This window comes from Lethenteron reissneri, chromosome 7 (genome assembly GCF_015708825.2).
Source record: "Lethenteron reissneri isolate LAM-NWPU_2019-01 chromosome 7, ASM1570882v1, whole genome shotgun sequence".
Taxonomy (NCBI): Eukaryota; Metazoa; Chordata; class Hyperoartia; order Petromyzontiformes; family Petromyzontidae; genus Lethenteron; species Lethenteron reissneri.
Window position 1 is genome coordinate 7547359 of NC_083785.1, and position 27434 is coordinate 7574792.

The 27434-nt window shown below is 56.1% G+C and overlaps 1 protein-coding gene across 1 annotated transcript in view; it reads left to right on the forward strand.

Annotated features, from left to right (window-relative positions):
- The window catches only part of LOC133356668 (contactin-associated protein-like 2), a 160185-nt gene that overhangs the window by 90592 nt on the left and 42159 nt on the right, over positions 1-27434 (forward strand). The window contains exons 6-18 of the mRNA XM_061574311.1: positions 1216-1400; positions 1740-1883; positions 7216-7507; positions 8220-8369; positions 10776-10944; positions 11559-11665; positions 12275-12394; positions 12679-12912; positions 13703-13859; positions 19889-20016; positions 21296-21466; positions 24895-25113; positions 25861-26100. Of these exons, the coding sequence (XP_061430295.1) occupies positions 1216-1400; positions 1740-1883; positions 7216-7507; positions 8220-8369; positions 10776-10944; positions 11559-11665; positions 12275-12394; positions 12679-12912; positions 13703-13859; positions 19889-20016; positions 21296-21466; positions 24895-25113; positions 25861-26100 (2316 nt within the window). The remainder of the gene's footprint in view (positions 1-1215; positions 1401-1739; positions 1884-7215; positions 7508-8219; positions 8370-10775; positions 10945-11558; positions 11666-12274; positions 12395-12678; positions 12913-13702; positions 13860-19888; positions 20017-21295; positions 21467-24894; positions 25114-25860; positions 26101-27434) is intronic.

Consider the following 27434-nt stretch of genomic DNA (forward strand, 5'->3'; position numbering starts at 1 on the left):
GACAAATATCACCCACACTCCTACCCCCCCCCATCTTACCCGCACTTCCCACCCACCGACGCCACAACCTTTGCCCCCTCTAAAGCCTTAACAGGCTGGTGGGTGGGGAGGGCAAATGGTGTTAGCGAGTGCCGGGGAGACAAAGGTGGCGTAGCGTGGTGCTGTCCAACCGCCTCCTCGTGTGCCGTGCCGGCCTTCATAGGTGCTCGCTCACGACACTTGCCCCACCGGTCTGTTCAAGCTATACGGGGGATCTTTGTCTTTATAGCACCCACGCCCGGCCGCCTTTGTTTGCCAACCTTCTGCTGATGTTTCATACGCATCCGCACCAGGTACGCGCTTACGGCTGAGTCGACCTAGGGGAGGCCCAGAACTGGTTATGATATTCCCTTATACATCTACGCACATACCCACACTTCACTCCCCACCCACTCATTCACCTACACATTCAGACAAAGACCCCCCCTTGTAGCCTTAACAGCCTGTAGGGGCAAGTGCTGTTAGCAAGCACCTATGAAGGCCGGCACGGCACACGAGGGTGTGGGTGACCAGCACCACGCCCGGCCGCACAGACACCCACTCATTCACCCACGCACATAACAACAACCGCCGTTCACCACTAAGTGGCGGTGACGTCACCACGGAGGAGCTTGTGCCATGCTAGGTGCACTTTGAGGCCACGTGAAGCGTCGAAGGTCCGCCGCCAGGAAGTCACGGAACAGACCCGAGTGCCATGGGTTGACTGACTGAGATGACTGTCAGATGTACCAACTGTGCTCCCCACTGTGCCAACTTGCTGTGTTTTAGTCGCCCACATTTGTTGAACTTCTTCCGCACCGTACGTAGGTAACCGTGCCCATCGGAGGTGCGATAAAATATTCACATCCTCACCCACCCACTCACCCACCCACTAACTCACTCACTCATTCACTCACTCATTCACCCACCCACTCACTCATTCACCCACCCACCCATCCACCCACTCACCTACTCATTCACCCACTCACCCACCCACTCACTCACCCATTCACCCACCCACTCACCCATCCATCCACTCACCCACTCATTCACCCACTCACCCACCCACTCACCCACTCACTCACCCACTCACCCACTCGCCCACCAACTCACCAACCCACTCGCCCACCGACCCACCCGACTCACCCACCCATTCGCCCGCCCGCTCGCCCGCACCCCGCGTGCCCTCGCCCGCAGGCAGCAGCGCGTCCCGAGGGGTGAGCGGCCACACGCTCGTGTCGGCGGGCAACCTGCTCGACGACGAGCATTGGCACGCGGTGAGCGTGCACCGCCACGGCCGCTACGTCAACCTCACCGTGGACCGACACTCGCGCCACGCGCGCACCAACGGCGACTTCGACTACCTGGACCTCGACTTCCAGGTGAGTCGAGTCGGTGGGGGAGTGGGTGAGTCGGTGGGGAGCGGAAGGATGATGGGGGGGGGGGGTGAGTGAACAGGTGGGTGGGTGAGTTGGTGGGTGAGTCGGTGGGTGAGTGAGCGAACAGGTGGGTGGGTGAGTTGACGCGATGCTCCAGCACCACGTGCCGGGTCACGTGGTCGGATATGACGGCGCCCTTGCACAACTGCACGTGGGAAGAGCGGCACGACGTTCGTTCGTCCCCCCCCCGCCCCCCCAATTCACTCCTCCGTAACGAATCGGTCTTTATTTGTTACGAACGCGCGGGAAACGTTGTCGCGCGTGCGCGTGTCCCGCACGCAGGTCAGCTTTGGCGGAATGCCCGGAGCGGGCAAGTCTGGCCCGTCCGCCAATCGCTTCTTCCGCGGGTGCCTGGAGAACGTCATGTACAACGGCGTCAACGTGATCGACCTCGCGCAGCGGAAGAAGCCGGCGGTGCACGTGACGGTGCGAGCCCCCCATCCCGCCCCCCAACTTGCCCCCCCAAAATCGCCCCGCCCCACCGCAACTCGCCATCCCTCCCCAACTCGCCCCCTTCCCCGCCCGTTTCACGCTCGCTCGCTCGCTCAGTCGCTCACTTGACCAGCCAGCTCACTAAATCAACTTCCCCTGCTTTGCTTGCTCAAGCATCTGCTCAACGGCTAACTCGCTTCCGCCGCCCTCCAGGTTCGGTTCGTCACCTACTCAGCTGCTTTTCCACTCAGCTGCTCAGCCGACCGCTCGCCCGCTCGCTCGCCTGCCCGCCCACTCGCTCGCTCATTCACTCACCCGATCGCTCATTCACTCACACGCTCGCACAATTCGCCAATTCACTCACTCAGCTGCTCAGTGACTAACTCGCCCACTCTCTCAACCGTCTATTCATTCAATTATTCACTCGCACGCCTGCTCACCTTCTCAGTTGACCAATTTGCTAACCCACTCACTTATTTAGACACTCACACGCTCAATGTTTCACTTGCTCATCCACTGAGTTGTGTACCTCCTTGCACAACCAACCACTTGCCAATCCACTTGCTCGCTCGCTCACTTACTCATTCACTCACTTACTCATTCACTCACTTACTCATTCACTGCCCCTTACCCACTTACTCAACCTCCATACCAACCACTCACCTCCTCGCCCACTCATTCACGCATGCATCAAATCGTTTTACACTTCTTAAAATTTCTTACCTACTTGTTCACTCACTCACTCAATTACCCACTCACTCATCCACTCAACTGACCACTCATCCAAGCACTCACCCACTCACTCTTACCTACCCACTCACTCATCCTCCACTCACTCATGCACTTACTCATCCACTCCCTTTTACACACCCATTCACCCGCTCAACCACTCCGTCACTCGCTCGCTCCGTCACGCACTCCATTACATGGATTCGCTCGCTCGCACACGGTAACACGCATCAACACACTCACGCGCACACGGGCACTCGCTCACACACGCGCGCACATAAAAAGACAAAGATCCCCCGTGTAGCCTCCAAAAGACTGTTGGGGCAAGTGCTGTTAGCGAGCACCTATGAAGGCCGGCACGGCGCACGAGGGGGTGGGTGGCCAGCACCACGCCCGGCTGCCTTTGTCTCCCCAGTGGCGATGTTTTTACACAACGCACCAGGTACTCATTTGAGACTGAGTCGACCGAGGGGAGACCCAGGACCAGTTCAGACAATCGTCACCGGTGTTGGGCACGTGAGCGGGAATCGAACTCGGGTAGCCGAATCCGTAGCGCAGCGTAGCGGTAACCGCTACAACACTACCGCTCCCCGCGCACACAACAACCGCATTCGCTCACACAAAGATAAAAGACAAAGATCCCCCATATAGCCTTAACAGACTGTAGGGGCAAGTGCTGTTAGCGAGCACCTATGAAGGCCGGAACGGTGCACGAGGGGGTGGGTGGCCAGCACCACGCCCGGCTGCCTTTGTCTCCCCAGTGGCAATGTTTACACACCTCACCAGGTACTCATTTGAGGCTGAGTCGACCTAGGGGAGGCCCGGGACCGGTTCAGATAATCGTCACTGGTGTTGGCCGTGAGCGGGAATCAAACTCGTGTCGCCGGGTTCATAGCGCAGCACGATAACCGCTACACTATCGCGCCACACGCACACGCTCACACGCGCTCACACACGCACGCTCACACACGCACACACACACGCGCACACACACACACACGCGCGCTCACACGCACAGGTTGAGCGGTGAGGCGGGCGTCGACCCACTGACCCCACAATAACGCGCTCATCAAATATTCACCTCTGCATTGTTTCGCTTGTTCGCGCGAGCGCCTCCTGGCTCGCACTGGCTCGCACTGGTCAGCGCGAACCCGATGATGCCGCTCACTCAATTTGCTCCCCGACCGACGGCGATATTCTCTCGCTCGCATCGTCGACGTCTGATGTTCGCTCGCTCGCTCTCGCCCGCTCGCTCGCTCTCTCGCTCCGTGTTTATTCATATCAGGCAGATTGACTTTGCCGGTGAAATTTCACGGTTCAGTCTTCACGCTGTACCCCCACGTCCCCGCCCAACCTCGGCGAAGGATCAGTGAGCCGCTCGCTCACGCAGTCCTCGTGACCTCGCCTGCTCCTCTTCCAGCCTGGCCACCCTCGTGACCTCGTCTCGCCGGGTGTTATCACCATCATCGCCCTCGTCGCCCTTATCCTGCCGATACCTCCCTCCCCCCACCAAAGGTCGCAACCGGGTACCCGATACCCGTACCCTACCCGATACCCGGCTACCCGTACCCGGCCGGGTACGGGTACCCGTTTGCGACCCTGGTGCGGCCGGGTACGGGTACGGGTAGGCCGTGAGTCACCGGTGAGTCACCGTTTGTCACTCATTTCTGGTAGCGTACGGGTAGCGTACGGGTACCCATACCCGGCCGGGTACGGGTACAGGTACCCGTTTGCGATCCTTGGTGCGGGCGGGTACAGGTACGGGTAAAGAATCAAAACCCGTTTGCGACCTCTGCCCCCCACCCAATCCCCCCCCCCCACCTCACCACGGATTCCCCATTCTGCAGTCTGCTCAGAATAACACGATTTAATTTGCAAGCTTTTTTTTGTTGTAAATGTTTAAAAACGCATACGCTGCTCGCATGCATTCGTCACACGTTTGAATTGTCACATCCGTGATGCCGTCTGGAATGTAACAGCCGTCTGGAGGCCGCCGCGAGGCTCTGCGCGTTCACGCAGCCTCACGCGCACAGGTCGCAAACGGGTTTTGATTCCATACCCGTATCCGTCTGCACCAGGGTCGCAAACGGGTTTTGATTCCTTACCCGTATCCGTCTGCACCAGGGTCGCAAACGGGTTTTGATTCCTTACCCGTACCCGTACCCGTCTGCACCAGGGTCGCAAACGGGTACCCGTACCCGGCCGTACCCGTACCCTACCCGTACCCAGCCGGGTACGGGTAGGGTACTGGTATCGGGTACCTGATTGCGACCTCTGGGATGAAGCCATGTTGCAGGCGTGGGTGGGAAATGAGTGACAAACAGTTACTCACCAGTGACTCACGACCTACCCATACTCGGCCGCACCAGGGTCGCAAACGGGTACCCGTACCCGGCCAGGTACGGGTAGCCGGGTATCGGGTACCCGGTTGCGACCTCTGCTCACGCGACGCCTCTGGGCGCTGTTGAGTCGAGCGCCGAGCAACTTAGCGGAGTCACGCGGCGGAGGCGGCGGTGACTCTCAGTGCTCGGCTGTTCCCGTGGGCAGTCGCGAGCCTCTTTTTATTATTATTATTATTGTTTGCATTGCCCTCCATACTGCTAAAACTTTCGTCAGAACCCTCCTGAAAATGACCCTTGAGACTCGGTGAAGCGTAAGGGTTGTCACGGTGGCTAGGAGATGCTAACTCCCTCGCCTGGTATACAGGAGGTCGTGGGTTCGATCCTGACCCTGACGCCTGCTGCTGCTGCTGTATATTTGGACTTTGTGGGTCTGTCTCTCTCTCCCCGTGGTCGCGTGGATTTTTCCCCGGATCTTCCGGGTCCCCCCCCCCCCTCCACATTTAGAATCAACATCACGCGTGTTAATAAAGAGTATGTGGCCGCTGCGATAAACGTCCACATGATAAGCCACTCCGCTGAGCCATCATTTGTGGTCGCCAGGTCCCTTCTGAAAACGAGTTACAAAGCTCAGCGGGAACCTTGCCTGGCAAAAATACTAAAAGCTGCTCGTAGTTTTTTCCTGGATCAACGGCAAAATAATGATGATGATAATGACAACAAAACATGAAACACTGGACACGTTTTTTCCCGCGGCGTCGCAGACCAGGTGGCCGTCACCAGCGATGGAATTCTTATTTATCGGAGCGATTTTTTTTCTTATTGTCGGGGAAATGTCGTTCTTTGCTTCTATGGAGGCGCGCGACTTCTCTCCGTGTTTATTTTGGCTTCGCGCTAAGCGGCGCAGAGTGAAAATTAAGCCCTTGACGGGATCCGACGATGAGTTCATTAGCTTCGTGTGCGCGCCGCATGTTGATGCGTGAGCGCGTGTGTCGCGTGTTAACTTAGGCGCACACTTGTTCTTGGAGGCAACACGTTTCTTTAACACAGGGGTGGGGAACGTCCGGCCCGCGGGCCGTATGAGGCCCGCGAAATCATTTGGTGTGGCCCTGCCAAGGCAACCGCAGGCGGGACTCGAAATTCAATAAATCTCGGAGCAAACCTGGAAAAGCAGTTACGAGTAGCAGCAACATCATCAATACCAGCTAACGTCACACGCCTCACCAAAGAGAAGCAGTTCCAGCCATCACATTAGGGGTGAGTTAATAAAATGTTTGACCTAATGTAACAGGCTAATTTTTAAGTTGATGATTTTGTATGGCCCGCGAATGATGCTATAAATATCCAATTGGCCCTTGGCAGAAAAAAGGTTCCCCACCCCTGATTTAACACAACGGGTAACTCAAGTTCAAGTTCATTTATTAGGTATAGCCCTGTGAGCCATTCGGCTCTTGAATCGGGTGCAACCGCAACAAACAAAAACATGAACAAAAAACATCTTAAAGTGAATATGTGACTAAGTGCAAACAGAAAATCCAAGAAAAGACAGCAAAAATATTGCAGAAAAAACACCGTTACACACCAACGCTGTGTGCAAAAATCCCAGTGGGATGCAAGTCAAACAACAACAACCACAAGACAACTCGAACAGGATAACAGCAGAGGGTGGTGACCACCACGGCCAACTAGACTGACACAAGTCTACAGTCGGACCAGGACAGCGAGCGGGCTGCCTGGTCCACGCGTGAAGACCCGAGACCGAGAATTGAGGATGGCCACTTCATGCCCAGAGTTGACCGCCGCGATCCCTCTCGGGACCCCGCTGATAACTCCCCTGGCCACGCCCCCCTTCCAGAACCCTCGCGGGGACTCCGGACCCCCATCACGTTCTGTTGACGTAACAACCCTTCTTCTTGGTTCTTTCGGTAAAGTCACGTAGAAGGGAAGTAATAAAATAATAAAAATAAAACATAATAAAATTATTCTCACGACGTTTCGGCCACAACGCAAGCAGCCGTCCTCAGGTGAAAACCAGGTCCGTCGAGGTGACAGAGTCTGAATGACAACCCTTACTAGTTGGCAGTGTCGGGTGGTGGCGGGTTTTAACGACACACATTTATATATTTACGTGATCTAACCCAAAAACCTCTTTTATGGATATTATATGTTGCATGTGCCACTAATCCATAATTTCCCCCCTCCTACATTGAACACTTCCCCCCCCTGCCCCCCTCCCTGCCCCCCCCCCCCCGCTACAGGGCAACGTGACGTCCCGCTGCCTTGACCCCGGCTCGACCTCCGTGACCTTCCCGCGCCCTGGCTCCTGGCTCCGTCTCGACGCTCCCCCGGGCCTCGCCTCCCTCTCCTTCTCCCTGGAGCTCCGCACGTGGCAGGAGCGCGCCCTCCTCCTCCACCTCCCCCTGGGGGGCACGGCGGGGGCGGGTGGCGGGGGGGCCGCGGGGGGGGGCTCCCTGTCCGTCGTGCTGGCCGACGGGCAGGTCAGCGTGTCGGTGCGACAGGCACGCCGGACCAACGCCCACATCACCGCAGGTGATTAGGCGCGACCCGCCGAGGTGGGAGATTGTTGGTTCGAGGGTGCGAGGGCCCTGCAATTTCTCGCCCGCGACGCTGCTGGCGGACGAACGGTGGGAGGGAAAAGGGCGGGGGCCACTGAACTCCATCGGTCACCCCTTGTAGAGTTGATGCTGCTGCTGATGTTGTTGTTGTTGCTGTTGTTGATTCTCTTGCTGCTGTTGTTTCTACTGTTGATGATGATGATTCTGTTGGTGCTGCTGCTGATGTGGCTGCTGCTGTTGCTGCTGTTGTTGTTGCTGCTGCTGATGATGATGTTGCTGTTGCTGCTGTTATTGCTGCTGCTGTTGTTGTTGCTGATGTGGCTGCTGTTGCTGCTGTTACTGCTGCTGATGATGATGTTGCTGCTGATGTCGCTGCTGATGTCGCTGCTGATGATGATTATGTTGGTGCAGCTGCTGATGTCACTACTGTTGTTTTGCTGCCTACTCATGATTATTCTGTTGTTGCTGCTGCTGATGATGACGTGTCTGTTGGTGCTGCTGCTGATGATGATTCTGTTTCTGCAGCTGCTGATTTCCCTGCTGCTGATGATGTTGCTGCAACTGATTCTGTTGGTGCTGCGGATGTCACTAGTGCTCTTGCTGCTGCTGCTGCCGATGACGATTCTGTTGGTGCTGTCGCAATTGTTGTTGTTGTTGTTTGTTGTTGTTGCGTCGCTGGGCGGCAGGGTCGGCCGTGAACGACGGGCAGTGGCACTCGGTGCTGGTGGAGGCTCGCCGCAACTTCCTCTCGCTCGTTCTGGACGGAGAGCCCTCGACGGCGATGCACTCCAACAGCCAGCTCGACATCGTCACGGGTGACCACTGCTACCTGGGAGGTGAGGTCAAATAGGTCAGAGGGTGAAGATATCCATACTAGAGGAAGGGGGGTTGGGGCTAAGGTCGCATACGTTTAAATGTGTGTACGTTGAGACCTCTTTTGCACCGCACGTGACTAACCGTGCTAATCGTTGAAGCCGCGCACCACCCCAAACATCCGATGAGTAAGGATCGCCACGTAGAGACGACGTGACGAATATAAATATATTAAAAAAACAATTATCAACACCTTGGTTATCGGCAATGTTTGTCGAGAAAGCCCACGTGTTAAAGTGAAATAGTGTTCTAATCAACAGAGTAGAGCGAGCGTATAGTTCGGAATTGATACGCGTGTCAAGCCACGTAAGTGATCTGGCCAGGTTTGTGTCGTAAGAGCCTCCGCCACCCGACGGCTTGTCCTGCGTATGCTTGACGCAGTTTCGAGTGAAGCGTCGCGTATCTAATGGCAATGTAATGTGCTTGGCCATGTTGGGTGGTGGAGGGTCTTCACGGCACAGATTCGGTCAGACCCATGACGTAGCCTGACCCCAAAAAGCAATTATGAATCGGAATGTTTACGAGGTTTTTGATTTCAATTCGCCCGGAATAAGAACCTGCCGCTGATCGCTGTAACGACGCGATCGCTGTAACGGCGCAATCTTCATAAAGACGTAATCATCATAATCACGTAATCATCGTAACGACGCGATCGCCATAACGACGTAATAATCGTAACGACGTAATCATCATAATCACGTAATCATCGTAACGATGCGATCGCCAAAACGACGTAATCATCGTAAAGACGTAATCATCATAATCACGTAATCATCGTAACGACGTAATCATTGCAACCTCACAGTCTGCGTGCACGGAGAGCGTCCGCTTCAGAACACGATGACGCCATAACGTCCACGCTGTAAATGTAACAATCTTGTGTATAAATAACTAATTTAATTGTTTCTGTTTTTAACTTAAATTATTTTTGTTACTATCGTAATTATCATCGCGAACGTTATCGGTTTTATTCCATAAAAAAAAAGCGCGTAATTTTCGCGAAGTCAAATTATTTCGCGCTCCCGACAGCGAGGCGCAGGGGAGAGGAAATGTTTGGCATCATTCGGCCCCAAGACAAATAGGCGACTATGACAGCTTCGGAAGAACGTCTGGGGCTCCTCGACCCGAGGGTGATCTCACAAACACCACCTGGAGACTCTTCTCAGAAACCCTTCACTCCCCCCCCCCCCCTTCTCAGCCAGTCTACATAACAAAGGCTCAGTCCTTTGTTATGTAGATTAGCCGTAGTTTCAAGCCGCACCAACCTTACCATAATAATATCAAAAAGGGGGCCTGTACTGGCTCATCCCCCCCTCAACCAGCATATATACGGGGTAGTATCTCTTGGAATTTCTCATTTACTTGATTACAGCAAGCGTGCTGTGACGGTTCCACCTGAAGACGGAAGCTTGTGTTGCCTCCGAAACGTCGTGATTTTTTTTATTTTATTTTACTTTTATTAATTTTAAATTTTTTACCCACGTGACTTTACCGAAAAAACCTAAGAATATGAATCCTTGCAGTCACGAAAGCTTCAAATTTAGAAGTAAAAACAAATTTCATCTTTTCCGTCCCCTCTCCTCGGCGGTGGCGTTGTGACGGCGGTGCCGGGTCTGCGTGTTGAGTGGACCCCACGTGGGGTGGCGTCAAATTCGCGACATTGCCGTTTCCTCCCACCCTTCCATTTGCGTCCCGCTTCTTGGGGTTTCGAGACGTTAACTGCCTCGCCTGGTGTCGAGGAGGTCCGTGGGTTCTCTCTCGCCGCGGTCGCGTGGATTTTTCTCCGGGTCCTGCGGGTTTTACCCTCCACATTTAGAATCGACGCCGCGCGTTCAGAGCGTTTGGCTGCTGCTATAAATGTTCACGTGATGGTAAGACGCTTCGTTGAGAGCGGTCACGTGTGACCAGGTCCCTCCTGAGAAAAGAGCTACATAGCTCAGTGGGCCTTACCTGGTAAAATAGAAGATAGTTGAATAGTTTTCTGATTTTTTTTCTTTTTATGTTCGCGACGTTTGATGAACAAGATGACATTAGGTACTTGTTTACCGAGGACGTCCTCATGACTCTTTCTTCAGCAAGGACCTGCTTTGTATACTTTTCTAAAAAATAAATTAAGATGTTTTCGGCCAAAAATGATTGAGTTGTTTATGCACGCGGGAGGAAACCGGAGCACCCGGATATCAATAACGACGCTCACACGCGCAGAGAGAGAGAGAGTGAGAATGGCTGAGAATGATTTCAGAGGTGCTGGAAACTGTACGAGAACGCGCGAAGGCAGCCAGAGCTGGCGCCAAGAATTGCCTCAGCTCTGCGGTCCTCCAGTTGGAGCAACTCCGTTCACCCCCCATCCCCCCCCTCCCCTCGGCCAGGCTGCCCGGACGCGACCTCGTGCCCTGTCGCCACCCTGCCGCCCTCCTTCCTGGGCTGCGTGCGATCCGTCGTTGTCCACCAGCGGGAAGTCGACCTCCGCCTCCTGGAGCGCGGCATCCTGGGGAATCACTCGCACCTGCAGGTGGACACCTGTGGGATCCTGGACAGGTGGGGGGGCGTGTGTGTTAGGTGTGTGTGTGTGTGTGTTAGGTGTATGTGTTAGGTGTGTGTTAGGTGTGTGTGTGTGTGTTAGGTGTGTGTGTGTGTGTTAGGTGTGTGTGTGTTAGGTGTGTGTGTTAGTTGTGTGTGTTAGTGCGTGTGTGTCTTTGTGTGTAACTTGCTGTTTGTGTCTAACGTACTGTTACGGCTTATATGTGCACGTGAAATGTGTGTGTTAAGTATGTTTTACCTTACACATGTGTGCGTCTGTGATATCAGTGCGTGTCTCGTGTTGAATGCGTGCGTCGCGTGTGTGCGTTGAGTGTCACACACGCGTGTCGCGTGCCACGTGCGCTGAGTGTCACACACGCGTGCGTCACGTGTCACACACGCGTGCGTCACGTGTCACACACGCGTGCGTCATGTGTCACGCGTGCGTCACGTGTCACACACGCGCGCGTCACGTGTCACACACGCGTGCATCACGTGTCACACACGCGTGTCACGTGTTGCGTGCATCACGTGTCACACACACGCGCGTCACGTGTCACACACGCGTGCGTCACGTGTCACACATGCGTGCGTCACATGTCACACACGCGCGTGTCACGTGCCGTGTGCAGGTGCCTCCCCGACCACTGCGAGCACGGTGGCCGCTGCGCCCAGACGTGGGACTCGTTCTCGTGCCAGTGCGAGGGCACGGGATACACCGGCACCACCTGCCATCGCTGTGAGTCCACGCGGGGGGGGGGGGGGGGGGCAGAGGAGGGGTGGGGGGGTGTGTGTGGGTACTTCCATCTCTTACAAGACTTTTGGTCAGCGCGGGGGGAAGAGTAGACCAAGCACCGTCGAGAGCTCCCTCTGGTAGAGGACCATCCACCCGCAGTGGCGTGGGCAAGCACTTGCAGGGCTGCACCTTGACCTTTGAACTGAGACGCGAGGGTAATATTGGGCGTCTTCTCCCCGTGGTCGCTTGGATTTTTCTCCGGGTCCTGCGGTTATTCCCTCGTTATTTAAAATCAACGTCACGCGTTTAGAGTGTTTGGCTGCTATAACTTTCCAGGTGATAAGCCACTTTGCTGAGCGATCGTTTGTGTTGGCCAGGTCGCTTCTCAGTGGTGAAATAAGAATAAACAGTTCGGACCACGCGGTGACTTTCACCGCCGTGCGGTTTGTACGTTCGCGGGTGACGGTGTAAACAAGTCCCTGACCTTCGCACAGCGGTGATCGTTTCTGCCAACCGTTGCCGGTTTTAACCGGTAACCGCTTCGGTTTTACCGGCGCTCGCTCTTTACCGACCCCCTCTCGCTTGTGCCGCGCGTGTCGCGCCCCTGCGTAGCGGTGCACGAGCGATCGTGCGAGGCCTACAAGCAGCTGGGCCGCTCCTCCGGCCTCTACTCCATCGACACGGACGGCAGCGGCCCCTTGGGGCCCGTGCAAGTCTTCTGCAACATCACAGGTGGGATGAGGGGGCTGCAGGGGGGCGAGAGATGGAGGTGGGTGGGAGATGCGTGCGACCCCACATCCCCACGTGCGTGTGTCCGTCCGTGCGTGTGTCCGTCTGTGCGTGTGTCCGATCATCCATGCGTGTGTCCATCCGTGCGTGTGTCCGTGCGTGTGTCCATCCGTGCGTGTGTCCGTCCATGCATGTGTCCCATCATCCATGCGTGTGTCCGTCTGTGCGTGTGTCCGATCATCCGTGCGTGTGTTCATCCGTCCGCGCGTGCGTCCGTGCGCGCGTAGAGGACGCGGTGTGGACGACGCTGCCCGCGACGCCGCGGGGTGCCACCGCGGCCGCCTCGGTGGTGGCGACGGCGGCGGTCGCCGTCTCGGGCTCGAGCCCTGAGCGGCCGCACGTGGCGCGCTTCTCCTACAACGCCACGGCCGAGCAGCTGGCGGCCGTGGCGGCGCAGGCCGAGAGCTGCGAGCAGCAGGTGGACTACTCCTGCCGACGCTCGCGACTCCTCAACTCGCCAGGTGCGCGCGCGTCCGCGTGCACATGGCCGATTGTGATTGGGTCGTCGCCGTCGTCGTCAATGGCAACATCATCGTCGTCGTCGTCGTCATTATCATTATCATCATACGGCTGTCATCGCCATCATCGTCATTATTGTCATCATCGTCGTAGTCATTTCCTTCATCATCATCATAATGTGGTTGCGTGTGATTGTTACACGCGGTAGTGGTTGTTGCGGGTGGCCCACGCAACAATGCGACTGCGTGTTCAGCCCCGTCGAGCTGGTGGTCTAGCAAGGCCGAGGGAGCGTTGCACGTGCAATGCTGCCTGGTGGTCCACGTGACATTCACGCAAGGCACGGTGGGAGTCGTGTCTTCGCTTCATTGCGCTGCTGTTGAACGGAGTTGACCAAACACGCCCGCTGTAGGACCGCAGAGCTTGGGCAATTGTCGGCGCTGGTTCCGGCTGCCCCCTTCCGCTTGTCAGTGGTGTCGCGTGCCTCCGACTCCGTGTGAGAGCGACCGGAAACCGGCTACGGCGCGCGTTGAAAATGTCCGTTCGCACGCACACGTGGTGTTGGTTGGCGATGATGACGACGATGATGATAACGATGACGACGACGATGACGATGATGACGACGATGGTGATAACGATGACGACGATGACGATGACGACGACGACGATGATGATGGCGATGATGACGAGGATGACGACGACGATGATGACGACTACGACGACGACGATGATAACGACCACGACGATGATTGCGGTTGCGCCGCTCTCTCCTCCTCCCCCCCTCCCCCTGGGCAGAGGGCCCCCCCATGGTGTGGTGGGTCGCTCGAAGCGGTGAGCGGCAGTCCTACTGGGGCGGCTCAAGCCCCGGGGTCCACAAGTGCGCGTGCGGCATCGAGCGCAACTGCACGCAGCCCCGCGTCCACTGCAACTGCGACGCGGACCTGCCCGTCTGGTACGTGCGCTCGCAAAGACAAAGGTGCCCCCCCCCTCCCGTATAGCCTCTAAAGAGATTGTCGGGGCAAGTGCCGCTGGCGGAGTCGCGGCACGTGTGGAGGCCGTCCAGCGCCGCTACCGCCCGGCCGTCTTTGTCTTTCACCCCACCCCGAGTGGCGATGTTTACACACCGCAACAGGTACTCAGTTGAGGCTGAGTCGACCTAGGGGAGAAACCCACGAACGGTTCTGATAATCGTCACCGGTGTTGGCCGTCGTGAGCGGGAATCGAACTTCGGGTCGCTGGATTCGTAGCGCAGCGCCACACTGGGCAGAGGAGGGTGAAAGGAGGGTGATGGCGCATCGCTTTGGACGTTGCACCCTTGAGCCTGGAAGCTTTAGGTGGCGCGGTGGTGTGACGGATTGTGCCTCGCAGCGAGGAACCCCTGGGTTCCATTCCCCTGCTCGGGTGCCTTTCTGCTTCATGAGAATCTCCGTTCTCTCTCCAGAGCGCCCCTGGTTTCATCTCACATAGCTCGGAATAAAAGCTACACCAGAGCGTATCCCGTATTGACGTAACACATCCCAATGCGGAAAAACGATCTGCAAATCATTTAATGGGGGGGGGGGGTGCGGGGGAATTACACGTAGCAGCATCATCATCAGCAGCAGCATTGATCCGCCCAGCCGCAACAACGAAAGCTTGGCAGGATCGTCCCGAAAATGAGTCTTGGTACTCGGCGAGGCTTATACGGGTGAAGGCCTCGTAGTTGCAATAATAATATCATCATCACTATCATGATCATCAAAATTTCTCGAGTACGATTCCTGCCCATGGTTGAGACTACGTGGCAATGTCGCGGAGAGTTGTGGGAGAGCGAGTTCCACGTGTGTGTGTGTGTACGGAGAGTTGTGGGAGAGCGAGTTCCACGTGTGTGTGTGTGTACGTACGGAGAGGGGTGGGAGAGCGAGTTCCACGTGTGTGTGTACGTACGGAGAGGGGTGGGAGAGCGAGTCCCACGTGTGTGTGTGTGTGTACGGAGAGTTGTGGGAGAGCAAGTCCCGTGTGTGTGTGTACGTGTGTGTGTGTACGTACGGAGATGTGTGGGAGAGCGAGTCCCACGTGTGTTCGGAGAGGGGTGGGAGAGCGAGTTCCACGTGTGTGTGTGTACGTACGGAGAGTTGTGGGAGAGCGAGTTCCACGTGTGTGTGTACGTACGGAGAGGGGTGGGAGAGCGAGTTCCACGTGTGTGTGTGTGTACGGAGAGTTGTGGGAGAGCGAGTTCCACGTGTGTGTGTGTGTACGGAGTTTGGGAGAGCGAGTTCCACGTTGTGTGTACGTACGGAGAGGGGTGGGAGAGCGAGTTCCACGTGTGTGTGTGTGTACGGAAGTTGTGGTAGAGCGAGTTCCACGTGTGTGTGTACGTACGGAGAGTTGTGGGAGAGCGAGTTCCACGTGTTGTGTGTGTGTACGGAGAGTTGTGGGAGAGCGAGTTCCACGTGTGTGTGTGTGTACGTACGGAGAGGGGTGGGAGAGCGAGTCCCACGTGTGTGTGTGTGTACGGAGAGTTGTGGGAGAGCGAGTCCCGTGTGTGTGTGTACGTGTGTGTGTGTACGTACGGAGAGGGGTGGGAGAGCGAGTCCCACGTGTGTGTGTGTGTACGGAGAGGAGTGGGAGAGCAAGTCCCGTGTGTGTGTGTGTACGTGTGTGTACGTGTGTGTGTGTACGTACGGAGAGTTGTGGGAGAGCAAGTCCCGTGTGTGTGTACGTACGGAGAGGTGTGGGAGAGCGAGTCGTGTGTGTGTGTACGTACGTTGAACTTCTTTAGCACCGTACGTAGCCCACCGTGCTAATCCCAAAAAGTAGCAGTTCTAAAGAAACGTGTTTTTTAAGTTTAGAGAATTGAAAAGGTTGCTCAACATTTAAGTCTGCTTTGAAAACCCAATTTCTTTAAAGTGGCCATCGCTCTATCGTCCGTTCGGTTGCTCCTGGCTCTGTTGTTGCCTCCTGCCTTTCATGCATCGTGCATTGGGATCCTCAGATGGAATGCGCAATTATACATTGTAATTATCATTATTATTGTAGGCTGCGGGAGGCTACGTGGTGAGCAGCGGAGAACATTGGGGCAAAATGCATCGCTCCCTCACCCACGCACCTCACCGACTCGCACGGACCAGCAGGGCGAAGTGAGGTCAAAATAATCCCCCACGACCCCACACAGCTGCTAGGAGTTCTAGATTTGAAGCTTTCGTGACTGCAAGGATTCATACTCTTAGGTTTTTTCTGCAAAGTCACGTAGGTAAAAAATAAAAATAATTAAAAGTAATAATAGAAATAAAATAATAAATCACGACGTTTCGGAGGCAACACAAGCTTCCGTCTTCAGGTGGAACCGTCACAGCACGACTGCTGTATCAAGTAAAGGAGGCCCTCTCGTCCGGCAGTGATCGTTGTTGGGACTCCACGAGGGGTGGGGGGGTGGGGGGCATCGTTGTTGGGACTCCACGTGGGGGTGGGGGGGTGGGTGGAAATCGTTGTTGGGACTCCACGTGATGTGGGGGGTGGGGGGCATCGTTGTTGGGACTCCACGTGGTGGTGGGGGGTGGGGGGCGATCGTTGTTGGGACTCCACGAGTGTCACGTGCTGCCCCGAAGAGTTGGCAGCACGGACGGGAGGCGTGAGAGCGCTCACCACGTCGGGAACGAACGTCTCGCTCGCTGGGCTCAACACTTTCACACTTCCCCCCCCCTCCTCCCCCTTCTCCACGTCCACTCGTTATCCCATAAGTCAGCCCAGCCGCTCCCCCCCCAGCATCCCACACAATCCTCTTTGTCTGGCAAACATGATTTGCCGATCCGCAGTGCCATGCCTCTCGCCTCGCCCGTCTGCTCTTGGGGGAATTTGCGAGGCGTTTATTGCCTCTCCATTGTAACGGGGGGGGGGGGGGGGTGTTAGTGGGGGTTGTGGAACAGAGTTGGGAAAATCGCTTCTGATAATCAAATAAAAGTTTGACAGCTGCCATTATTGCTCGGCTGATTTGACGTGAGCAAGGCCCAGCCACTGACGCAATTGTAGTCCCTCCGCTCCTCGTCTCCAGGCCCCATCTCCCTCCTCCTCGTCCCCCCCTCCTCCTCCTCTCTCCGTTATTTGGCCTCGCTCCAAGTTCGCCTTTCGCTCGGCTTATTCCCCTCCCCTCTCTCACTCTGCGATGCATTTCGCGACTCCATCTCTCCCCCCCTCCCTCCCCTCGCTCTCTCTCTCTGACGCTCGCTCGCTTTGACCCTCGCTGACTTTTCCCCTGCTTCGAGATGTGTCGTGTTTTGTATTACGGCGTTTTTTTGCAACTTGTAAATATTTCGTGTTTTGGTTGTCGCCTTTGCCCCCTCTGTTTCCCGTCTCGCTCCCTCCGCTTCGGAGTGTTTCAGCCTCAAGTTTGTTCAGTGCCCATTCGATGCGGCCCTGCTACATCCACTGAGTTGTCGGATCGTGTTTTCCCGAGACAACTTTCTATCTCGCATCCCCCTCCCCCCAACTTCAGGTCCCCCCGCCCCCCCGCCCCTCCCCCACCCCTCCCCCCCCCGCCCACGCCCCCCTCGCCCCTCAGCCCCCTCGCTCCCCCGGCCCTCCGCTCCCTCGCCCCCCAACTTCGCTCCGCTCACCCCCCCCCCACATCGCCCCCCCCCCCACTAATGCACGAGGCATCACTTCACGTCGTCGCGTGGGGAAATTGACAACCCCCCCCCCCCCCGCTGTGTAGCCAAGTGAAGAGAAGCAGCCCCCCCCCCCACACACACTGAGACGTTTCGGGTCTCTTTGCTCGTTCAGTGACTACGGTTACGCAACCGCAGTAGCAATCATCATTTCGTAGCCCTCTAGTCAATGGACTTCTTCCCCGATAAATTTCCCTCCCCTCTCACCCCCACGTAAGTCTGTTTTGACCATACTTCACCACTATTGTCGGTCGGCCGCTGTTGTTCGCCACGGCCGGGAGGAGTCCAACCGAGGCTTGCGAGGGTCTGCGGTGCTCCCGAGTAAGATTGCGTTGAGCAGAGTCGATATCGGTGCCGGATTTCACCCTCGTCACGCGACAGCTCGTTTGCTCTCCGCATCTCACATCCACCCCTCTCGCTCTCTCTCTTTCTCTCCATTAACACCTTCCTCCCCCATCCTCTCACCCACCCACCTGTCACCTCTCTCTCTCTCCATGCTCACGAATCCTCTTACCCATTCCTCTCTTACCTCTCTCTCTTTTTTTTACGATCAGTGGAAACAAGAAGATGCTCGGTGTATTCGGCACTTTGCTTCGTTCATCATTTCGTATTGTTTTTTAACATAGCTTTATGTAAAACCCCCACCTCTCGCTCACTCTCTCGCTCACTCTCTCGCTCACTCTCTCGGTCACTTTCTCGCTCACTCTCTCGCTCACTCTCTCGCTCGTTCATTCTCTTACCCATTCCTCTCTTACCTCTCTCTCACCTCGCTCTCTTAGCACTCACCTCAATCTCTTATCTCTAACCTCACTCTCACCTTCTCTCTCATCCTACATCTTACGTCTTTCTACCCTCCACCATCTCCAACCCATTACTCTCTCTCACATTCTCTCTCTCACCAATCCCTCTCTCTACCCACCCCAACCACCTCTCACATCCCCCCTCTCTCTCACTCTCTCTCACTCCCTCTCTCTCCCAACCCCCCTTTTTATTTTTATTTATTTTTTGTTAACGATCAGAGGAAACAAGAAAATGCTCGGTGTAGTCGGCACTTTGCTTCGTTTATCATTTCGGTTTTTCGTGTTTTTTTTTCAATGCTTTGCTTTATATGCCCCCCCCCCCCCCTGTTTAAATGAAATATTTTACGAAAGGTTTCAAGCTCTGCTCCCTCTCCCCCCATTTCTCTCCCCTCATTGCGGCCGCCCCTCAGTGGAAACAAATGTACACGTCTCCCGTAGCCAAGCGCTGCGGTGACCTCCAGTGGAGGTTGGCACGCTGCACGTTGCCATCGGCCGTGTGGCTCAGCCGAATCTCTCGCCAGGGGTAACAGACTTGTGCATTTCCTGCGGTGCCAGGGAGGATCTGCCCCACCAGTACTTACACTGCTAACGGCTCAAACCAATGTTCCGCCTTTTGGGGGACATCTTCAGGAAACTGGGGGTGCCCTTCTACAACAGGAGTTTCGTATATGGGGTGGTGCCTTACCTGGCTAACAAGTGCCATGACCTCGCCAACTTCGCCTGTGCTCAGGCGAAGATGGTGGTATTCAGAAGGAGGAAAAAGATGCTGGAAGATGACACTGATGACTGCTCGATGCTTCCAGTGTTCAAAAGTCTGCTTAAGGCGCGGCTCCGGCTGGAGCACGCGTACCACACACATGCCGGTGATGTGCACGTCTTCTTCGAACGCTGGGGAGCCGGAAAAGCCCCTCTCTGTACCAGCGTGGACGGCACCCTCGTGTTCACCTTCTGAAGCGCTCGCTCGTCACCATGGCATGCGCGATGACCACCACCACCACCACGTGACTTTTCTTTCGTGTTGTGCGCAGTGCTTGTAGCGCCACAGCGCGTGGATTTGTAGCGTTTATTTTCATTTGTGTTGCTGGTGACTTTGTGTGTTTCGAATCGAAATCGCCTCCAGTGCTGTTGCTGCTGGCGGCAATAAAAGTTGTTAAAAGTCAAAAGTCTCACCCTCTCTCATCTTCTCTCACCCTCTCTCTCACCCTCTCTCTCACCCTCTCTCTCACCTTCTCTCACCCTCTCTCACCCACCCTCTCTCTCACCTGCTCTCACCCTCTCTCTCACCCTCTCTCTCACCCTCTCTCTCACCCTCTCTCTCACCCTCTCTCTCACTCTCTCTCACCCTCTCTCACCCTCTCTCTCACCCTCTCTCACCCTCTCTCTCACCCTCTCTCTCACCCTCTCTCACACCCTCTCTCACCCTCTCTCTCACCCTCTCTCACCCTCTCTCTCACCCTCTCTCTCACCCTCTCTCTCACCATCTCTCACCCTCTCTCACCCTCTCTCTCACCCTCTCTCTCACTCTTTCGGTTGCCCAGGCAACGGGACTCGGGCCTCCTCACCTACAAGGAGCACCTGCCGCTGCAGCAGCTCGTCATCGCGGACACGAACCGCACCAACTCCGCCGCCTCCTACCGCGTGGGTCCGCTGCGTTGCCACGGCGACAGTGAGTTGTTCCCCATCGACCAGCCAAAATTGTGGACTGGCTCACATCACACCTGGGCCCTTTGTGTACGGGACAGAGGCGGCGCGTCTCGAACTTTTTATGGCCCGCGGAACCAACTCGGCCGATGCAAACATTTCCTACAGACCGCCAAGCCCAGCACCCACCCCCCGGTGACAATACGAATTCACTTCTCTCTCTAAATGCCTCTGATACAAAACTATTCATATTACCGGAACACACCAACATGTTTTTTGTTAGCGCAAGTTTGATTTTTTTTGTAGGGTGGGGGGGGTGCGTTTAGATCTTACGGTTAGGAGTAGTTTAATCAGGGTAGTTTACCTAACTTCATTTTGTAAATTAAACGTCAAAAGTGAAATATTCATATTGACCATCAGATGAGCATTGAGGTATTGGTGCCCACCCCCCCTGTTTACAGCCCTCATCATTCCTATGGCGGGGCAGGCGGGGGGGGGGGGGTGTAATGGGGGGGGGGCATGAGGGTGGTTGGTGGTGGACTACACGGGACGACCGCTGTTGACTTACTCACAAAGTGGTCCCCCGGGGGGGTGGGGGGGGGATGATGGCCTGAGTCCATCCCACAACCGGGACTTGAACTCGCAGCCTCCCGCTTGTGAGGCCGCTCGCTGAGCCCCGTCGAGCCACCTGGGTGTGGCGTTGTACCCCCAGTCGGCCCCAACAAACATTTATGTAGATTTGCGACAGAGAGAGGGGGGCACGGCTGCATGCGTGGTTTGTGAAACAGGCTTCCCTTCTCTCGCTCTCTCTTTTTTTTTACGATCAGTGGAAACAAGAAGATGCTCGGTGTAGTCGGCACTTTGCTTCGTTCATCATTTCGTAATGCCACGCCAGCGGCATTTCATCGGTGCCACTCGCTAAAAACAGCACTTGCCCAAACAGTCTGCTAAGGCTACATGGGGGAGACCTTTGTCTTATGTGTGCGTGTGTGTACAGAAAGCAAAGACAAGGAACCCCCGCATAGCCTTAACAGACTGTTCAGGCAAGTGCTGTTAGCGAGCACCTATTAAGGCCAGAACGGCACACGAGAGGGTGGGTGGCCAGCACCACGTCTCCCGAGTGGCGATGTTTTTACGCGCCGCACCAGGTACTCATTTGAGGCCGAGTCGACCTAGGGAGAGTCCCACGACCGGTTCAGAAAATCGTTGGCCGTGAGCGGGAATCGAACTCGGGTCGCGGGGGTTCGCAGCGCGGGTTCGTAGCGCTAACCGCTGCTACGCCACCGCTCTTTGTCTTTGTGCAGAGGGCCTCTGGAACGCGGCTCTGTTCACCAGCCAGTCGGCCTACCTGCTCTTCCCCACTTTCCGCGGGGAGACGAACGCCGACATCTCCTTCTTCTTCAAGACGTCGGCGTCACACGGGATCTTCCTCGAGAACCTGGGCCTGCAGCACTTCATGCGCATCCAGCTCAAGTGTAGGTGGCCGGTGTGCGTCGCGCTCACACGTACAGACGTAGAGTTACCCTCCCCCCCCCCCCCCCCCCCCGCATAGACTTGTCAGGGCAAGCGCTGCGAGCTGAGCAGCTGTTATTCACGTAACACGAGGGCATGGCGTGGCCACGGCTGTCTTTGTCTCCCCGGTGCTGATGTCTGCACGCTGCGCCAGGTGCCCAGCCAGGGCTGAGTCGATCGAGGCAAGGCCCAAGACAGGCACAGATTGTAATCGTCACCGACGTTGGCCACGAGCGGGAATCGAACTCGGGCCGACGGTAATTCGTAGCTCGGCGCTCGAATCGCGACACCGCCGCAGGTCCACGTCACGTGCAGGTCGTCGACGTGGGCACCAGCCCTCGTCGTTGTCGGCCGGCTTGTTATGCGCACAGTGAATGTAAACGTGACGACGGACGGACGGGTGGACTGGTGGACAAGCGGATGGATGGATGTATGGACAGAAGGACAGATTAATGGATGGACAGACAAAGCGAGTGGCTTTCCATCATTAAAAATGGAAGTAACCGGAAAGAAAGGAAGACCTCACAGAGAAATGGCTCGACGACGACGAGGACGACGATGACGACGAAGTAGGAGATCGGTGCCAGAAAGGTGTGGCCACTACTTGAGCACATTGGCACAAGACAGAGAGGAAAGTGGAAACAACAAATGACGGAATGTGCAGTGGACACCTACGGGGCTATCTACCCCTGTATCGTGATGACAAATTGAGAGAGAGGACAGTCGCCCAACGTTCACTTGAGCACGGGGACTACGACTTTTATTTGGGGCTGGTGGCCTCTATCGGAAATCTAGCCGTGAACAAAACGACTCGGTGGGAGCACCTTCACCGCCATCTCCACCACCACCGCCACCACCATCAGCACCGCTATCACCACCGCTATCACCACCACCATCACCACCATCACCACCAGCGCCACCACCACTACCTCCGCGACGATCCAGCTCGCATGACTCCCGGCTCACAAACGCTCTCATCATCGAAGCGATCAGACGACCGCCACCCCTCATCACCACCACCACCACCGCCACCACCGCCACCACCGCCACCACCGCCACCACCAACCACAACGGCGACGGAAACACCCAGTGGGGGATCCTCGACAACTTCCACAGAAAACACCGACAGAGCAAGGAGCTGTCCGCCGTCAGGGTCAAACGAGCGACTCGCTAGGGCCTTCGCTCCAGCAGGGGCTGCCCTGGTTGGCACCCGGCACACCCAACGAGCAGTGTTTGCGACTAGCCACGTGCCACCGACTCTGCTCTGCCAGTGGCCAGGCTAATGTTGTTTGGAGAGCTCAATTAAGCCCCCCCCCCCCCCGCGCACGCGCGCGCGCGTGTGTGTGTTAACGATTCGTTAATTGTATTCTGTTTAAAAATTCAGAGTGGTGGCCGCGCGGCTTGCAGACGTCTCGGAATGGGGGAAATGGTTCATTGGCGTGCAAGCGAACATATCCGCAGCGGGGCGCGCGGCAAAAGTGTGCGGGCATTGCGTGCGGATCAGAGGTCACCTTGAGGGCACGTCAGAACTAGTTCCCGCGACGCCACTTTCCACGGGCCGTTCTGTGCGGCTCTGCGAGAATCGCGAATGCAGCGCACGGGCGGGCGTGCCTCTCGCGACGCCGACAGCGCGACCGGAATCAAATTTGCGTGGCGGAAAACACAAGGGGACGGGAAATCATCAATCAATCGCAGTGTGTTCTCTCGCTAGGCATGCGTCAAATAATAATAATAATGATTGTCGTCATCCTAGTTTGATTATTTAATGTTGCGTTCGCACAGTCAATCATGTCTCGCGGGGCACAACTGAAATGCTGATGTGCCTCGAGGCTTATGGGACAAACAATGTGGAGCAAACGACACGGCACAAACCGATGGGGGAAGGTCACGGTGGTGATAATTAAAAACAAGGGCAAACGAGCGTTGGCTCGTGTTAAAGAAGCCACGCATATGCACGGTTTTTCTTCCTTGTTATGAATATGTATTACCAATGCCACTGCCACTCACTCAAGCACTACTACCACCACTCAATGCCAAATGACCGTCACTTACCACCACCACCACCACCACCGTGACCTACTCACTCACCACCCCACTCACCTTCGCCCCCACAATCGCCACAAGCACCGCACGTTATCCCACACCATCACACACCCGCCGCCACCACCGCCACCACCGCCACCCCATTCGTGATCACCGCCACCATTGCGCCGTATCAATAATATCCCCACGTCACTCGCCCACTGCCACACACTCAGCACCCACCGTGGTGGCGGCGGTGGTGGCGGTGGCTTCAGTGAGGAGGTCACGGTGGTGGCGAGTGAGTGAGTGATGGTCGGTTGCCATTGAGTGAGTGAGTGGAGGTGGTGGAGTGACAGGCAGTGGCATTTATGAGAAACACATTCCTGCGGAGGGAGCTGGTAGGAACGTTGGGTTGCTCCGTCAATGGCCAGGGCCAACGGCGGCGTGGTGTATTCCGCAAATATGCCCGACTGTGAGGGCGGGCACAAGCCGGCGTGAGTAGGTTAAACGTTGAGTTGTATAAGGGCACCACGGGGTGACCAGCCCCTCCCTCCCCACCCAGCCCCACCCCTCCCACCCGCCACCCAGCCCCACCCAGCCCCTCCCCACCCTCCCCACCCAGCCCTTTCCCACCAAGCCCCTCCCCACCCTCCCCACCCAGCCCCTCCCTCCCCACCCAGCCCCTCCCTCTACGACGGACGGACGGACACAATAATCCCCTGTGGGCTGGTGTAACCAGGAGGTTCCTACCAGTATAACAATACTACTATAGTACTTACCTATTCACCTGCATAGGTATTAGGAAGCTACTGGAACTATTCACTTTTAAATTTGGATTGAAAACGCATTTCTTTAGAAATTGCCTTTCGTGTTCAGTATGTTGTCCTTCCCCCCGCACCTCCGATTAGCAACGGTTGGCTACGTATGGTGCGAAAGAAGTTCAACATACAGTACATAAATCTTGACTTCAAGCTTTCGTGACTGCAGGAATTCATATTCCTTGGGTCTTTAGGTAAAGCCACGTAGATAGATCAAAACGAATGATAGTAATAAAAAACACTATATTTTATTATTTGTATTATTTGATATATCTACGTGGCTTTGCCGAAATACCTAAATAATATAGAGTACATACTTACGTGATCGGCCTGCCGCTATGAGAACGTCAGCGCCTGCAGCACACGTGCCCTTGAACCCCCAGCTCACTGGATCCGCGTTCCAGACGGCCGCAGAAGCACACCTCCGATTGGACCCGGCCGGCTACGTACGGCTCGAAAGAAGTTCATCGTACATCACCACCACAACCACCGCCACTCACCCTGCCACCTTCCCACGCCCTGCTCCCCCCGTGCCCCCCCCCCCGCCGCAGCCCCCCAGGAGGTGAGCTTCGCGTTTGACGTGGGCGACGGCCCCGTGGAGGTGACGGCCTCCAGCCCGCGGCCGCTCAATGACAACCAGTGGCACGGCGTGCGCGCCGAGCGCAGCGTCAAGCAGGCCTCGCTGCAGGTGGACGCGCTGCCCGCGCGCTCCTTCCAGGCGCCGGCACACGGCCACACGCGCCTGCTGCTCAACAGCAAGCTCTTCGTGGGTGCGTTCGTGGCGTGCGCGCGGTGGGTGGGTAGGCGCGTATTGGGTGGTGTGCGTAGTGGGTGGGTGCCTGGGTGGGTTTGCGGTGGGGGAGTGGTTTGGTGGGCGGGTTGGTGGTGGGTGGGTGTACGGCGGCTGGGTTTGTTGGTGGCTGGGTGCGTGTGGATTGGCAGGACCTAGCCTGGCATCCCAATTGCCGGTGGTGACCAATAAACCAACGGTCCATCCGACCCACTAACCGACCCACTAACCGACCCACCCACCGACCCACCAACCGAGCCACCCACCGACCCACCCACCGACCCACCCACCAACCCACCAACCCACCGACCCACCAACCCACCGACCCACCGACCCACCAACTAACCCACCAACCCACCCACCCAGCAACCCACCCACCGACCCATCCACCGACCACCCACCGACCCACCAACCGACCCACCCACCGACCCACCAACCCACCCACCCAGCAACCAACCCACCAACCCACCCACCGACCCACCCACCGACCCACCCACCGACCCACCCACCGACCCACCCACCGACCCACCAACCGACCCACCCACCGACCCACCAACCCACCCACCCAGCAACCAACCCACCAACCCACCCACCGACCCACCGACTGACCCCCCCACCGACCCACCCACCGACCCACCGACTGACCCACCCACCAAAAGACCAACACACCCCCCCCACCGACCCACCAACCCACCGACCGACCGAGCCTCCGTCCGCCGGGTCGCAGGAGCCTCGGCTTCAGGCCAGCGCGGCTTCCTGGGCTGCCTGCGCGCGCTGCACATGAACGGCGCCGCGCTGGCGCTGGAGGAGCGTGCGCGCGTCACCGAGGGCGTGGAGCCCGGCTGCACTGGCCACTGCAGCAGCTACGGGGTGCTGTGCCGCAACCGGGGACGCTGCGTGGAGCGCTACAACGGCTACAGCTGCGACTGCACCCACACGCCCTTCCACGGACCCTTCTGCAAGCAAGGTGAGGATGTCCTTCTTGGTTCTTTCGGTAAAGTCACGTAGAAGGGAAGTGATAAAATAATAAAAATAAAACAATATTTTATTACTTCCCTTCTACGTGACTTTACCGAAAGAACCAAGAAGATGAATCCCTGCAGTCACGAAAGCTTTAAATCGAAATTTAAGGTGGATTTTTTTCTCCGGGTCCAAAGGGATTTTCCTCTCGGCGTTTATAATCGACCTGCGTTGTAGATTATTTTGGCCGCTATCCATGTCCACGTGATGATGAGCCACTTCTTTGAGCTGTCGTTTGTGGCCAGGCCGCTTCTGAAAGGAGAGTTAGCTTAGCAGGTCATAACCTAGTAAAGTAAAAAAGGTTTTAGTTTAGTTGCAGTCTTTATGCATTCTGAACTTATTTCACTGGCCGCACGGTGTTCTTTGTTTTCTTTCTTTGTTAAACTTCTTTCACACCGTACGTAGCTAACCGTGCAAATCGGAGGTTCGGAAGGGGGGGTGGGGGACAAGAAACTAGACACAAAACGCAGTTTTAAAGAAAATCGTTTTCAATCTCGATGATGACTTCAAATTGCACAGCTCCCAATGTGCCTTCCTAAAATCGGAAGGAAAGAGCGTTCCAGACGGCCGCAGAAGCGCGTCTGAAAGCGCCACGTGTCAACCCAACCCCCCGCCATCTCCGTCTCCCTCACCACCCCCCCCCCCCCCCAGTAATCAGTAAAATTATTCAGCAGCATTCATCAACGAGTGGTGAATATCACAGAAGGTCACAAAACCGAGCCTTGCCTGTTTGTTTTGTAATTATTATCATTTCAAGAAAATCGCTTTGCACCGTTTTGCTGCACCGCACCGAACGGGTCCGACGGTTCACGCGAAGTGTCCTCGACCTCGGGCAGACCCAGCGGCAATTGTTTTGTTGGCAGTCCTGCAACCTCTGCTCACGAGCCTCAGAGGAATCAGAACCACTCCGGGAATGTTTTGCTTTAACTCACGTTGCTGCTCAACAAGACTGGTCCCGAAGGCCGACAGGTTGATGAATTAACATTTGTTATGAAGGGAAGTAATAAAATAATAAAAATAAAACATAATAAAATAATTCTCACGACGTTTCAGGCCACAACGCAAGCAGCCGTCCTCAGGTGAAGAACAGGTCTGTCAGAAAGACAGCGTCTGAATGAACACCACCAGGCTTGGCAGCGTATATTTAAGCTGGGTTGGAGGGGGAAGAGCGCCCCGACAAAAGAATTCGCATATCAAGAGGAATCTAGCATACCCATGGGAAATGCAGGTAAGCGACCAGTACCACTTATGCCCGTGCATTATGCAGGAATAGCAGCATCA